Source organism: Oenanthe melanoleuca, chromosome 2 (assembly GCF_029582105.1).
Source record: "Oenanthe melanoleuca isolate GR-GAL-2019-014 chromosome 2, OMel1.0, whole genome shotgun sequence".
Taxonomy (NCBI): Eukaryota; Metazoa; Chordata; class Aves; order Passeriformes; family Muscicapidae; genus Oenanthe; species Oenanthe melanoleuca.
Genome location: NC_079335.1, coordinates 22,021,504 through 22,038,026, shown reverse-complemented (window position 1 = coordinate 22,038,026; position 16,523 = coordinate 22,021,504). Strand labels below are relative to the sequence as shown.

Here is a 16,523-nt window from a genome sequence, read left to right as displayed (position 1 = left end):
TTGGCCTCGGTTTGTAAATCTTCCAGCCTGGCTCTCCAATAATAATTATGGTACTTAGCCTCTATCTCCTTTCAGCTATTTGCTAACACAGTCCAGCTGATTTCTGCAGAAGGAATGAACAAACAAATCTGAACAAGACAAATGTCAAGCCTCAGAGGACAGTAACCAAAGGGCATACTGACAGACAGCTCAGTCTAATCATCTGCATCCCAGTGTTATAAAAGGGAGCATTTTCTCTGCAAGCAACCAGATATCCTGCAAAAAGAGGGCTGGAAGGAAACACTGCATGGGTGAGAACAGTTTGAGTATAGAAGACTTTTCAGACTTTTCTTCCAGCACTGTTTATACACCTTACTGCAGTCACTGAAAAAACACCTATACCTCAGAATAATTTATATTATTATAGACATGTGTCCAGGCTTTTAGCTGACCTTGGGACTCTGCTGGTTGCCACAATCTGCCTATCCCAGTCCCACCTGGCCACTCATCACTCTGTATACACAAGCCAGTGAGTCTGACACTTAGAAGAACTTCAGGAAGCTCTCAGCTGCATTTGGGGCATGGTGATACAAGAAGAGTGATCTTAGCCGAATGCTTGCTACATAGAGAATCTCCTCAGAAGAACAGAAATGTTATTACAGTTCCCTCAAAGTAAGAGAGGTCTCATCCCTCTCCTCCTTTTCACATCTGTCCCATCATACACTCCAGGCAGCCAGGCTGGGTCACTTCAGAGAGCCACCCCAGCAAGGAGAAGGATGCAGGTGCCTTCTGCAGGATGGGTGAGCTGACCTGGCCACAGGAAGCCACAGGACCCCACAGCCAGGAAGGAGAGGATGAGCCTTTTGGCAGGGCTGATCCATTCAAGCAGCTTGCCAGGGGCATGAAACCACAGCTTCAAAGCACAGGAACTCAAACCCTAATAAAGTTTGGCCTCTTTCCTTTGGTGTTAGGTGACCAGTGCCCCCACACACAAAAAGTGAGTCTGCCAAAAGCTGGGCTGGAGTGAGAACCAGGCAATCAGCCTGCCAGGTGAACAGCAGGCCCTCCCAGGGGCAAACAGACAAACCCAGTCCAAACTTGGTTTATTTTTTTGCCAGCTGAAACTGTTGGTAAGTGCACCCTGATATTTTACAGCAAAAATGAAACAGTCTCTGTCACTGCAGAGCTCCCATTTCCAGGCCCATGGCCAGTTAATTCTTCATCTCTTGCTGCAGCAAGTGGAACAAGCACTAAACGAGTCCTGCTGGTCCTGGTCTGTCAAAATCCCCAGCTGGGACCATGTGAGACACTGCCTGCCCAGCACACCTTCTCCTGCTTTGACTTCTGCAGATCCCATGGAGGACCTGTTCAGGAAAATTCAGTCTGCAAGCACAAGTTTGCAGATTATTATCTGGCCCACATTTTTGATGCCAGGAAAACCACTACAGGAAAATAACTTGTTATTAAGGAGAAGGGCTCCAGATATTCTTTTTATTCCAGTGCAAATGCTTTTCTTTTAGAAAGCATTTTTCTGTGGTGTCTGCAACTTAAGTATGGCAAGCAGAATACGAAAATAACATTGATTAAAAGCTGATTCTTGAAACAAGTCATGTCCGTTTCTTGGCAGAGCAGTAATGAATTCTCATAATTGAGTTCTCCCAATCCTGTAATACACTAATTAGTTGGAATACATTAACATCTCAAAGATCATGTCAAATCACAACTTTTAATTGCACATAATTTCTACCAGTATTTTGGTGCACAGATTATTTTGAAATACACTACAGTAAAAATAAAATATTTTAACCCCTATAATTTTTAAATAAACCCATATGAAGGAAAAAAAACATTGCTTAAGAAGAAATACAGTAATATAAAATAAATAACTTTGCCACAGATTTTTACATTTGATTTCTTGCTTTAAAGAGAAAATCCTACACCTGGTAACCTTTATTACCTCCTGCAGCCTCCTGAGCCATGGAAACAGATTTTGGAGAGATGCCCAAGGCCAATCATTTAAAAAAGCAACAACACCAAATCCTTTCACCCATTCGTTTCCCAGGTCACAGAATGAAAACCTGTAGACCTCTTATTTCCATCTTCAGCACATACTCTCACTTGAGACTTAGAAAGCAGCTTAAATTTGACTTGCAAAAGAAACACAGGCATGTCCTTACACCCCAGAGAAAGCCTGTAAAAGTCATGTGCTTTTAAAAAAATTTTAATCTTTAGAAACTTGAACTCAAGATGTTAGGTGGGAAAGGAAGGCCAAGCCAAGCAGCACAAGTAAGGTGCAGACACTGAGTCTTGTCCTGTGTAAGCTGGAAAAGACCCTTATTGAAAAACAGCCTCACAGTCCCCAAATGCCATAGTTCCTGGGACACTGCTGCACACTAAATACTGCAGCTCTATGTGTGCTCTGCAGCATTTGAAATTAAACTGTCCTATGGATCTTCAGCTGTACCTATCTTAAAATTAAATAAACAATTATTTGAGAAAAAAAAAATTAGACCTGAAACAAAATGCAGGCCCCCATTACTGCAGATTAATTCAATCCTGAAACAAGACATGAACATTTTTCAGGAGCACTTTCATTTGTTTTTGCAGAGGATGTGACCAACCCCCACTCTGCTGCCTGGGGTGGATCAGAACTACCACACAGGGATAAGTGCATCCATGATGAATGCCTGATGGGGCACTGGGATGGAGAGACACCAAGACATCCCAAATCTGAGCACAAAGCTGTACTGTCATTATTCCCATCACTGCTGGCTCTTCAAATAAATGTGGAGACACAGCCATTTAATGCAGGGGAAATTGTACAGTTACTGTGACTCTTTGTGGTCCTGCTTTTTACAGCCTTTCCTCATGCAGAATTATCAGTGGTAACAGGAGCTGCCCTCTTTTTTAGAGGTATTTTCCAAGACATATGAAGAGAGGGACATTTGCTACTCCACTTCCTCTGAAGAACTATGCATTTTCTTCACTAAAACCTTATTTTGCTGAAAACAGAAGCTAAAACTCAGACCAGACTATGCTAAGAGATTGTAGAGCCCAGCCCAGTCCAGCCCAGTGCACAGGACTCCTCTGGAAGGTTGTAAAATATCAAGAATAGTACCCAGTCCTGCCTTGGCTGGGCACCTCAAATATGTGCACAAGCCCATGTGCCTGTGTTTATGGAAAGCACTGTCTTCCCACTCCTCACACAAGTACTGCTTTCCTTGGAAGATAAGAGAATTAATCTGATGGTAGGAGATGATCTGGATTGTTCTTCTATAAACAATACAAAAAATGTTTTTGTGTACCTATTTGTGTCTACTGCATATATGCTCACAGTTTTGACTCCTGAACAGGAAGGAAAATGTTTAAAATTATTATATATATATATCAGAAAATTTTGAAATCACTTACGAAAATTCTAATTTCTCATCTTTGTCTTTAAATATTTACACAGATCTGAGGGGTTCCAAAGGGGAATTTTTATAATCCTGCTCTGTGCTCATTGCATTAAAAAGAAATTAAAACTCTAAAAATGTCCTCAAGAGGCAATGATACTAGGAGAATATTCCACTTCATTATTTGTTTTTTGTTAAGGCTTCCTTTATCTTTAAAACACATTTGGTACAATCATGGGATAAATTAATTAGGGTTAAATAATACTATGACTCATGTACATACAGGAGTTCAATGTATACTTGAATATGTTCAATAAAAAGGTGCTACTGATCCTTGTTCCAGTGGTGTTCCTCCTGTTACTTGGCATGCAAAGTGCTTCTTCTTTCAGCTTTGCCTTTTCACTGAGTCATCTTCCTTATTCAGTGTGCCATAGCATGAACTGTGAGAATCTGGTTGTATTTTGCCTGTCAGTTTTTGTCCTAAGGAAATGTGGTGAGAGAAGGAAAAAACAACAACTCCATGAAAAATTTTAATAAAACAAATTCCCCACCAATCCATCATTTAAACATTCTTTGCTCCAGTAATCATTGTTTTCATTTGACTGGTTGTAACAATAGCTTGGAAAAACCCCGAAAAATTCTTTGAAAAATCTGTTGGGAACAGGAATAGAAATTAAGGGAACAGTATATTTATTAAATGTGACTAGAGCACTTTTGTGACTCAATTCTCCTAGGTCATCCCATTATCTGATACCTCATTTAAACAGAGACAGGAAAAAAGCCCTACTTACCAGGAATATGTCCACAGTCAATAAAAGGAATTTGTAAATGTTCTTCTTTTTTATTTCTTGCAATTATAATCACACCAAGGAAAGACAGGAGACACCTGCAAAATAACAGTGGCATAGTATCATTAGAAACAGTTCACTGCATCTGAGATGAGAATTTCTTTCCATATTTCTTTTTCAAGACTTCCAAACCCAAGTTGCTGAGTTTATAAAGAAACACTTCTTCCTGGCAGCTCTATAAATTTATTTTGGGCTTCTTTCAGGCTAGTTTTTGCCTCCTGAAGCTTTATTATCAGTTCCAAAGGCTCCACAGCCAAAATTGCACTTCCAGCAATATATACCTAATCAGATGCCTGTGAGTGTGAGACCTCAGCATTTGAACCCCTGAGCAAATCTTCACAGAGCATCCAAGCTAGCATTCTAGCACGTGCAATTTCATCAGCAGCTCGGTCTAGCTGCGGACAGTCGACATCTCTGTTGTTTTTCTCATTTGATTCTGTGTCTCAGGGGCAGGCTGTGAGCCAGGGGCAATGAAAAACTGCTGTGGCTGGACACATCTTCTGTCCACTGTGTGTTGGACACACAGCCCCTAATTCCTATCTGCCAAGTACATGGCTGCTCATCTCCATTTTTTTGTCACTTTTCCAGCAGTCAGACAAGACAGGGGCTGTGTGCACCTACTCCAGCCCAGCTGCAGAAGATGAAGATGTCTGTAGCTATCAGCCCCATTTGTTTGACAGCACTGTGGCAAGACACCTCCAGCAGTTCTAGGAGATCTTTTAAACATTTTGTGCCCATTGTTGTAATTGTCACCTCTCCCAAAAGTTGTTATGGTGTTGATAGCCAGCAGAAGGTTTCTGCTCTCACAACACCTAGGCAATTGTTCAAAAGGTTATTTAGCATGCTCTGAATTTTTCCACTGAATTTTTTTCTTTCTTGACACAGGCAGATGGGGGAGAGTTTTTACAGTACTGCCATGTAGGCAAGCAGCTCATATAATTGCCCATGCCTAGGGGCAGAAAAAACCAGCCAGACACACCAGTGGAAGGCAACATGGGAGGAGATGGCTCACAGCTGTAAAAGCACCCCTATAATTTGATATTTGGTGGAGAGCAGTGACTTCTCCTTCCTGCTGGAGGAACACATGATGCTGGTTTTTCATTCCATCATGAGATTAGTAGTTCACAAGTGTCTCACATTTTTACATACTTGGATTCAAAACCAGGCCTCCAAACTCCCAAAGCACAGACATCAATCTTTCCTTTAATGTTTTTTTATCCTACTATAATGGCTATTCCATAATACTTTAATAACAAGGCAGGTTTCTTCTTACTGAGAAAAGAAGGGATTCCACAAGGCATTGCTGTTTCAATACAAACCTTAGTGCAGATTTTAGGCTGATACACTTACCCAAACAGAAACATGAACACACTCAGTAAAGTTGCACTTTGGAATTCCCGATAAAATATGACCCCTGGAATGTGACAGAAACAAGAATTGCAGATCTTGACTGGCTTCCAAGTGATATGAATTACAGCTGGGAGGGTCAGGAGAAGTGTCATGCTTGAGTGGAGCAAAAAAATCCCAAATAAGGTATTAATACACATTGTGATGTGTTCACTTTATGTCCTGTATTCCACAATCTAGGCTTTCTCAAGATACTGCACAGGACTGGAGAAGATTTAGTCAATCAGGCTGGAACATGTGCTGGGTTGGTAATTGCACAGATGCATATACCTCTTGCATTGTCAGCAACAATTTCTGTGCAGGTCAAACTCGAGGTCTTATTCACAAGCAGAGACATACCAACCCAGCTAGGAGATTCTTCATGGACTTCATTAAGCTACTCCAGCAGACCATGTGGACATCTTAACTCCAATTGGGAACAGATTTTCAATAACTAACTGTGTCCCTGACGTTTACACCAAGTGAAGAGCTCCAGTGGCCAAGTTTGCCAAATCTTTCTGGCTGAAGGGATCACTAGCTCTTTCTGGTCACCCCTCTTCCAGGAATTAGCACCTCTGTAGTGGAGGTGACAGAACCAGATGTGTATCTGGATCTCAGCTGCCCCTATTAACAGCCAAGTATATTAGCTTTAAAGCACTGATGAGCACAGCTCTGCTCAGAAACACCAGAGTGGGACCCAGTGCAGCTGAAGTGGGACTGTGTCTTCAAAGGCTGTAACTGGGGATGGGGGAACCATGAGACAAGGGACCTTCTATGAGCACCCCTGCAAGATTCAGCACAGGTTGTCCTTCTAAGCCCTACCCTGGTTTAACTAACCTGGTGCAAATGCACATGTATCCACTCTCAAAGCTATTAAGCCATTCCTGAATAGGTACTTGATCTTTTAAGGAGGCACCAGGCCAAATTCCCCATATGGCCACAGGAACACGACCCCCTTTTGGCACAAGTTTCCTCTCGGTCACAAAGTGTAGGTCTCTTCTAACACAGGTGTTGAGGCAATCTGTGCATGAAGCTAACTCCCCTTCTCATTAATGGCAGCTCTGCATGAGAAACTCCTGCACAGCAATGACAGGAAAGCCCCCAGCGTGTGTTAAAATGAGTCATAAATGTTCTAACAACATGATCATTTTGGCTCATTGCTGATGCAGCATCTTAGTCGTCCTCCAGCTCATGTTCTTACACTGCACACCATTTCCAAGATTTGCAGTCCCTCTTTAACAATGCTGAGTTCAAAGTTCTCACCCAGAATAAAATGCTAAATGCTTAAAAAGTTTTTGTAGTCATTTTATTTCCTTCACTTAACCCAGAATTCCACCTTCTGAAATGGAATATACGCTAACTACTCTGAAGCACAGCTGGTTGTCATTTGAGTAGTTTGCCAGGCTCTTAAAATTACTCTACCAGTTTGTATAGGGAGAGACTGGTGTGCACATGGTAAATGCATTAACTGGATGTCAATATGAGGGTAGGAGAAATGCAGGTACTTCTAGTAAGCCAGGAAGGTACAGTAAATCACACATACCTATTTTGGAAAGGTTAGAATTTGTGTGTTTTTATAGAGTTATAGAGTGATTTGCATTGGGATGGACCTTAAAGATGATCTAGTTCTAATACCCTGCCATTTATTTTGTCTCAGAAGCTGTGAACTTATTAAAAAAATCTTTCTGTAGAGGAAGAAGGTCAGAAACAAACCTGAAATGATGGCACTGGTGGTGAAGAACACAAAATTAATGGGGACAACTGCTATTGCTTCATACAGATGCACTGCTTGATTCAAGAACCTGCAAGACAAGCATTATTGCATCTCATGCCTACAGGAGGTTCCTTGCACTTTAAGTCAGGTTAAGCCACTTCTTGTCAGTTTAACAATAAGTGTGACCACTTCTTACCACAATAGCAAGTAGCCCTGGACAGCATACATATATTGAATTTCCTCTCTGGTTTTGACTCTGCAGAGTACAAATGAATAGCTGAAAGCAAGAAGGTTGGCATGGATTCTTCTGGCCATAGGCTCTGAATAGACATATTTTTGAAGCATTGCTGGAAAACTTTTGTCTGCCACAGATAATGCAGGAATGCTAGGGTATTATTGCTTGTGATCTGCATTGGTTCTTGGAAGCAGTGCTGCCTGCAAGCAGCCAGGGACAAGTTGCTCTAATTCAAACAGGTTGTGTAAGGGTACATTGGCATCATGGCATGAACATGTGAGTTCTTGTAGGAACTGTTTCACTTTGCTGTGCAGGACCACAGGAGCATACACTGCACACAGACCTGCAGGAATGAGACACTGGCTGTGGAGCAGCCTGCACAGTCTGCAAAAAGGCAAAGCAATTAACCCACTTGTACAGAGACCACAGCTATCAACATTCACCCATAGAGTGATGAATCATGAGCTGATATTGTGGATGCACCTGTAGATACTCTGTTATATGAATGGTCATTTCAGAGAGAAAAATCAGGAGTCTGCAGAGTATATCCAAGCCTGTAAAAAGAACCACACTTGAACATTTCACTGCTGCAATATATGTGCACAGTAAAAATCCAAGCTTGGATCTGTTTTAGCCATTAAAATAATTGTGTGGTTATTTTAGCAACTGTTGAACAGTCTCCATGGTGCTTTAAAAATAAAGAAATCCTACATATCCACAGGATAGTCAGGATTTTGAAGTCATTGAAAACACCTCATTATTTTCTCCCATTTGCAACAAACTTGGTCACAGGGACTAAAACAGTGATAGCAAGGCCCAGTGCTGGATCCAGGAGATTGTTGCAGCACAGGCTGTTCTCAGCTAATGAATGACAGTCAAATAAAATCAGAGAGAAAACAAATAAAATGAAAAATCTAGACTGACAGCACCGTCCCTGCTAGAAAATGCATCCAAAAGAGTAGAGAGAAAGGGACACTGAGCCCAGGGAATGAAATGGGCACGTTTCACTTCTGCTTTAATTTTGGCCAACAAAAGAAAGAAAGAAAAAAAATTACAAGTTGGAGAGGTTAATTCAGCAGCTTCTTATTTACCAAGCTCTTATTTCCTGTTGTCAATGCCTGGAGCTGTTCTCCCAGCGAAGACAAGCTGGATGTAAATCACTTTATAATCTGTTACAGGGGAGTTCCTGATTCAGCCATGGAGAGTCAGTGCATAATAATGCCTGGATTTTCTGATTCCACATGGGAATGGTATGTTCTGCCATGAAAAAGCTGGGTTGGCTTTTCTACCGGAAAATAATCATGCAAGTGACTGCTCAGGCTCACACTGGAGCAGTCTAGATGAGATTACTGAAGGCTGCTATCAGCACCAGAAGCACAGGGACAGGCAGAAAGGGAACAGACTCTGCTCAGCTGTAAGACATATTTTAGCATGCTGCAACCCCCTGCAATCTGCAGAGGCAGCACAAACCAATCCCTTCACACTCCAGAGGCTGCAGGGGACACCTGAAAGGTGCAGCCATACAGACAGCAAAATGCAACACTGCAGGTTTAACAGGGGAAGGGAGAAAGCTGGGATAAACTCTCTTCTTCAGTCTGACTGGGGCCATAAAGCTGGGGAACAGACATGGATAATGAGGGTAAGCATGGCCACTTGATTACTCAGCAATAAAGATTTCTAAAAGTAACCCCCAAATGACTACATAAGTTTCACTTAGTGTGTTAAGACCTGTGCCAAAACTAGGCAACTAAATTTGTTGAAGGTGATAATGAGAGGAGGTGGTGTCCATAACAATCAATGATAAACTAAGAAATAAAGTTTAAATAAGCAATACAACCAGCTGGAGGCAATTTATGCATCTGTCAAAGCTCTGCCAGAATTTGTTGCCTTAAAATGCAACTTGTATCAGGAGTCACTATCAGTACCAAATAAAACTGTCAGATAAAACATGCATGAAGGTTATCAGGTAAGTAGAACCTTACTTACTTGATTTGGAAAGCACAAGAAGTTGCCATTAAAACACTCATGATATAGAAAATGGAGCAAGTTAGCTGCATTTTCCCCATCACAGAAAGTGCTATCATGCTGGACACAGCCTTAACAGCAATGACAGTCAGTGATGCTGAAAGGGAAAGGGACTCAGATTAGCAGGGACTTCAGCACATCAGTGAGGGAGGACAAGGATCCAGGTCAGAGCCACAGGCCTGATCACTTAAAATAAGACTGAGGAAGGACCTGGGCACTTAAAACAAGTGTATGATTTTACAAATGCTTGCTAAGCTACTGTCTAAACTCAGTGGCCTTTGATCCAAGCATGCTGTGTGTTTTGCCTTTAAATCTTCTCAGCACACTGGGCTCCCAGTTGAAGGTGGTACAACAGCATCCACATCTTCCACACTTTATTCAGCAAATCTGGAGCCCATGTTACAGTATTCAGGGGACATCTGAGAGATCTGGTTATCTGTTCAAAGCCTCTTCATAGCAGCCTGCATGTGTCACTGGCAGCCTCAAATAACTTGTCAACCTCAGGATTTCTCTTCTGGAACAGGAGCTGGACAAAGCTGCTTTCTGGGATCACATCCCAAAGCACCAAACTCTCCCATGCATTATACATACACAAAGAGCTGACAAACAACAGAGGGGTCTGCACTTCATTTTAAGGGCCAGGCTCTTGATACCATTTATTGGATTTATCCCACAGAAAGAGTATTTCAGTAGTGTGTTGTCAACCCATTTTATCGTTGCATCACCACAAACAAATTTCAGACAGCAGGCAATGGTGTTAATACATATCACCAGTTCAGAGAGGTTTTGCAAGACAAATCTTTTAGAAGAGGGGCTGAGAGTTGAGCTAAGAGTTACTTTAGACTTCCTTTTGGAGCTCTTGGTTTGTGGAAGCTAACCCAAGAAGCCTGTGATTGCTGCAAATAAAATGTAACTAATGCAAAAAACCCTAAAAATTTCAAGTCAGGCTGCAGAGATGACCTTTGAAGAAAGGTAATTAATTGTCAGGAGAACCATCCCCCAGCTGAGATCCAGTTCCACCCTCGTGCAGAGCTGAGGAGTGTTGGATTTCAGAGTCTGATTCATCCTCCTGTAACGCTCAGATTGGCAAGGAGACCTGCACTGTGCAAAAGGTTGGGAGAAAAGGAGGGGGAAGAAGAATGAATGCAGGTCTGTGGGTTTGATTGCAAGCATTTTTCTTACAGAAAGCCCAAAAGTTCAGGGGGAGTTTAAGAGCTGCACACATCCCATGATGATCCTGTTCATCACCATGAAATTCACGGTTTTCACGACAACCTTTCCACCCAGCACTTCAGTTCTTTCTCTGTAATGGAAACAGGTGAAGTGCTTTAGCAAACACAGCTGTAAAACTGAGCAGAGGTCAAACACTGGCCTGCAGTGCTGTAAAAGCTATGATACAAAATCAGAAATACAGCCCCTACAAGACATCCACATAAAACTGAGATTTGCACTCTAACACTGGGAAGTTATTATTTTAAAAGAACACTTACAGGTAAAATTTAGTATTTTCAACTGTCCTGCTAAGCATGAAGATTGCTAATTTTTTTTTTTTTTTTCTGATGAAAGGGTATTTTCCATGCCTTATAATTTTAACAAGACAGAAATGAAAGTACCAGGGGGTTTGTTTTTTTGTTTGGTTCGTTTATATTCTTTGAGAAATGTAATTTTCTTTTCCATTAAAGTAACTCCAAAACAAGTTTCAAACCTAGGAGTTGTTTTCTCTGTCAGAACGACTTTCCCTCAAAGCTAGTGTGACAAATGATGCCACTTTCCAGCTGTTAGGGCAAAAACCTCTAAAATCCCACTATAGCCTGAAATGTTTTCCCCAAACTTATGGTATCTGAATATGTACATGAGGTAAGATGTAAATGAATTTGCAGAGTTGTACTAAGCAAAACTTTATCAGATTTGTGATCACCTCTGCATTTTCTTGATGGTGAAAGTAGCTTGCACATCCAGTGAAACACAAGGCTGCCCTCTCTGTAAAGAAACCTTTTTACATTTAATTTACATCTGTGTGAACCCTTCACAGGACTGTATCACCTTCCAGGAGCACCCACCCCTTCGACAGGCAAGGGCAGTGCCTGTGTCCCACAGCTGGGAGCAAAGTAATGGACAAGTTTTCAGCCCCTCCATCACTTCACTCAGCAGAAAGGTCAGAGCATTTTGTGTACATCTGTGGGGACTGCCAGGGTCCAGGACAGCTGCAGGAACCAGAGTCAGATGCAGTTCTGAGTTTCATGCTCAAGGGAAATGTCAATATTTCAGAAGGTCTCATAAACCAGGATTTGTTTGTGTCTTTTTTTAACAGAGCAGAAATAACAACACATTTTTTCTCAGGTTGCATAAGCTCAGAAAAACCTCAGCAGGCACCAGTGAAGATGTATTTTTGGTTGGTTGGGTTCAGACCACCAGACTGCAGTTGGTGCCTGCCAGGGCACAGGACACAGCTCAGCAGCTCCACGTGTGCCTTTCACAGCAGCAGCAGCAGGGCAGGCAGGGTGCAGGGCGGGGTCAGCAGGGCTGGACAGACCAATGCCAGGGACAGACCGACTGCCCAGGGACAGACCAATGCCCAGGGACAGACTGACTGCCCAGGGACAGACTGACTGCCCAGGGAGAGACAGACTGCCCAGGGACAGACCAATGCCCAGGGACAGACTGACTGCCCAGGGACAGACCAATGCCCAGGGACAGACCAATGCCAGGGACAGACTGACTGCCCAGGGACAGACCAATGCCCAGGGACAGACCAATGCCAGGGACAGACTGACTGCCCAGGGACAGACCAATGCCCAGGGACAGACTGACTGCCCAGGCACAGACAGACTGCCCAGGGACAGACCAATGCTCAGGGACAGACCAATGCCCAGGACAGACAGACTGCCCAGGGACACACCAATGCCCAGGGAAAGACCAATGCCCAGGGACAGACTGACTGCCCAGGGACACACCAACGCCAGGGACAGACTGACTGCCCAGGGACAGACTGACTGCCCAGGGACAGACCAATGCCCAGGGACAGACCAATGCCCAGGGACAGACAGACTGCCCAGGGACAGACCAACTGCCCAGGGACAGACTGACTGCCCAGGGACAGACAGGCTGCCCAGAATGACAGACCAATGCCAGGGACAGACAGGCTGCCCAGGGAGAGACAGACTGCCCAGGGACAGACTGACTGCCCAGGGACAGACCACTGCCCAGGGACAGACAGACTGCCCAGGTCTCCAAGTGCTTGCTCAGGGCAGCACCATGGCCTGCCCAGAATGGCAGCAGAGATGTGCAGCTGCACATCTGGAAACCCTCAGGCTGCCAGAGATGCAGAAGGAGGCTGGACCTTCACTCAGGAGCACACAGTGCTTCTCTCTCCTCGGGGCTGGGCTGGCAGCTGCACAGCAGCTCAGATGAGCTTTGCCAAGGCTCTGTGCTAGGAGCTGGGGCACAGCCACACTCACACCTCCCTTCTCCCAACCAAGAGCAGTCACACCTAAGGCTCTGGGGCTTCTTCCATCTCTGCCTCGTGCAGGGAGCATGGAAATCCTTCAGTGCCTCTGCAGAGCTACAGAGCCTAATGTTCCTAGCACTGGGAAACCTACATGGGAAGACCATCCCCAAAAAGTTGTTCTGAAAGGCTGAGCTTTTCAGCTGAGTAAGAAACCACTCAGAGATCTGAAGGAAGGGAGTTAATAAATCTAGGAGGGTTTTTCACATTCAGTTGAATCCAAATCTTTGCAGACTGATACATTCACCTACGGGAGACTCCTGGATTCTTTGTATCAGGGTGGACAGTGTGGAACAAGACTCAAACGCTCTGTAAATGCTAAATGCTAAAAGCTACAGTTGCAGTTTATTATAAGAGAGTCTGCTAGGAGCTGCCCGGCACAGCCACATGCAGGTTACAGAAATAAAAGGGGGGAGAGAAAGAGAGAAGAGGGAGGGTAGAGAGCGAGAGTAATGGGATAAAAGGGTATTGGGGTAATAGAAGAGGGAGAGGAGAAGAGAAGTGGGAGAAGAGAAGGAAAGAAGAGTAAAGAGACCGACTTCCCGTTTGTAATACAATAAATCTTTTTCCATAATGAATATTCTGATTTCCAAGAACCAATCTAATACAAAATACAAATTCTATAGCATTTACATGCAGCCTATAGGAATCCTTATATTAGCATAGCGTGTGACATTCTAAACTCTAAGATCTAATCTTTGGGTGCTGGCTAGTCTTTTGTGTCTTTTGGCCTTGCCCTCTGGCCAAGGACATTGTTTTGTCAAGAGTGGATTAGCTTCAGCGGGCCATCCTATGGTTTTCATGGTTATTTAATAACTAGGGCTTGGTATCTCAAACGTGGTTTTCATTTCAATTTCATTCATAGTTTCTATATTCCCAGAATCTGAGCATTCATATTTGCACGATTCCTCTCTTTCATCTTCTCCAACATGCACCCACTGAACTCAGAGAAAAAATAACCTATGACTTCAAAGGCACCTTTCACTTCAGCCAAAGACTTGTGTCCCATGAGGATTTCATGGAGAAATGACAAGACAAGGACAGGAGATTTTGTCACATGAGGTGATGAGAATTCTTAATACAACCCTGCAAGCATAGGAGCTTTAGAGATGAACTCCTGACATTTCTCAAAACTGATTCAAGTTTAACTTTATCGAAGGATGCTGATAAAATGATCTCCTATTTCCTGATTATTGATTGTGGTGACAGTGATAGAAAATGAACTTCAGTGTCCCACTGAGTTCTTGTTCTTCTTCAGGAGAGGTGGCAAAATATTGCATGGGCAAATAGTTGTAGATAATTAAAAGTTGTTGTGCAATCACAGAATATCACTGCATTCGTTTACAGAGTTTAGAGAACTGATTTTCACAGCCTGCTCTCCAAAACAAAGTTTTGAATAGTCCACTTTCCCAGGATCTAAACCTAAAGTGTTTCAGAATACCATTGCACATAGCATATTAATTTGAGGGTATCTGTAAAAAGAAATAGTCCCACTAATAAGCATAGAAACTGTGTTTAATAATCAGCTTTTCTTTTCAAAAAGAGACCCCAGTAAAAACCATGTGAAATGTTTCAATTACTCTCCTTCAGCACACTGCTTTATCTAATCTAATCTAAACTGTGTGGAATGACAAGGAATTATCAAGTAACAGACAGGAATATTAAAGTGAATAATATGTTCTTACCCAGTAGAGCTACCATCATTAACAAAACCATGATGTGTTTCACAGCCTTTCTTTTGTAAAAATAGAGGAGAATGCAGAATATTATAATTTCTACAATCTGAAAAAAAAAAAAAAAAAAGAAAAGAAAGTTAGAGCTCTGAAACTATGTAATAAATGCTTCATTCCAAGTCTTTGAGATGTCACATTTATTTCTGCTGCTCTATCTGTTCAAAGCAAAGAATGGCTTTATAAAATATCTTCTGCTAAAACATAACTACTGACAGTTGACTGAGCTATGACTGTTGTCATTTATCGTTCCTGTTACAGCAGAAGTTAAACTTTATGCATTTTTTATATCTTCAGTTTTTCCTTTTGCACTTCTATCTATATTTTGGCACTGGTAATGTTGAGAAGACTTTTTTTAATGTGACAGCAAAGGTATGAATATTTATCAGTAATAATATTACAGAAACTCTGTCTATAATTCCTATGGAGTAAAGCACTTAGCTAAAGAAAGAGCAACCTCTCCTTTTAGCTATGGTATTCCTAATGTCACTCTTTGTGATGTACAAGCTTATTTTTGGTACCCTCTTTGCCCTTCTCACCATTCCTACTAAAAAATCCCCTTAAAACTTTGTCCAAATTTTCCTCCATACATCATAAGGAGGAAAACATTTATTTCATATGGTAGTTCCCAAATCACAGCTGCTTGCCAGGACCTTACCTTGAAAAGTTCAATGACACCCTAGCAGAGCACACTATTTGACATGCTGAGATGCTTCTTCAATAACATGTGACAGATAAATGACAATTAAATTTGCTGACTTCCTGTTCATGTCTCTGCAGATCCCCTCAGTGACTCTTGCCATCTCAAAAGCATGGGTGTTTTGCCTCCTGCCTAAAGGGATTGCCCAAATATCCCTTTATGCCCAAAGAAAGCACCAAGTTCAAGGGCCATGAAGCTTCTGTGAAGTCCAGAAGACTTGTCCAGGAACAAGAGTGATGGACCTCTGCACTAAGGGGTGCTCAGATAACATGAAGATAGAGAAGTTCATTTGTGCATGTCAGAAAGTAATCAAATGGGGGAAATAAGACAGAAAATTAGATTGTCATCATTACTGAATCTTATTATATTTATTTTCTCCCAACAAAGCAAATCACAGAAACACCTGTTAATCTCCTTGATTTTGTCACCAGCCTATTTTATGTCTTATAATGTCACTTTACTCTTAAATCAACAGCCACCATAAGGCATCACTAGACTGAGAAGTACCTGGGTGTTGTGCTGATGAAATTTCTAAAGAAGTGACTGAACAGTTACTAGTGATGGTTATATAATGTAAGTACCCATTTCTCATTTTGGAGAGTGACTGCAACAGACTGTCAGGTCTGCCCAGTGACTAAAATTCTCTGCCACACTTATACCCTCCCTAGTTCAGTAGTGTTTAAAAATATTAACAGAATATAATTATATTTTAATTCAATTTTTATTTACCTTCACTTGGATCCCTTGTTCCCAAAGATAACCGAGAGTCAATTGCATTTCAAAACACAACAAACACAAATTTGGATTTTATATCACCTTTCTTCATAAAATGTCAAATATTTATCACAATATTAGAAAAATCAAAACAACAAAATTGGGGGGGGGGTGTGTGTGTTTAGTTGGTGCTTGTTTGTTTGTTTGTTTTCCAAATATTTGTCTGTTTTCAAATGGTGCTTGTTTGTTTGTTTTTCAAATGTGTTGACCAGAATGAAGCATTTGGGTATGG

General features: G+C 42.1%; 1 protein-coding gene across 2 annotated transcripts in view; it reads right to left on the bottom strand.

Annotated features, from left to right (window-relative positions):
* Positions 1-3,544: 3,544 nt before the first annotated feature.
* Positions 3,545-16,523, bottom strand: part of NIPAL2 (NIPA like domain containing 2) — a 50,133-nt gene continuing 37,154 nt past the window's right edge. For both annotated transcript variants that reach the window (XM_056484103.1, XM_056484102.1), the window contains 6 exons: positions 14,773-14,869; positions 9,544-9,679; positions 7,322-7,410; positions 5,573-5,636; positions 4,166-4,260; positions 3,545-3,854 (listed from right to left, as the gene is read on the bottom strand). In XM_056484103.1, the coding sequence (XP_056340078.1) occupies positions 3,760-3,854; positions 4,166-4,260; positions 5,573-5,636; positions 7,322-7,410; positions 9,544-9,679; positions 14,773-14,869 (576 nt within the window). In that variant the 3' untranslated portion in view covers positions 3,545-3,759. The remainder of the gene's footprint in view (positions 3,855-4,165; positions 4,261-5,572; positions 5,637-7,321; positions 7,411-9,543; positions 9,680-14,772; positions 14,870-16,523) is intronic.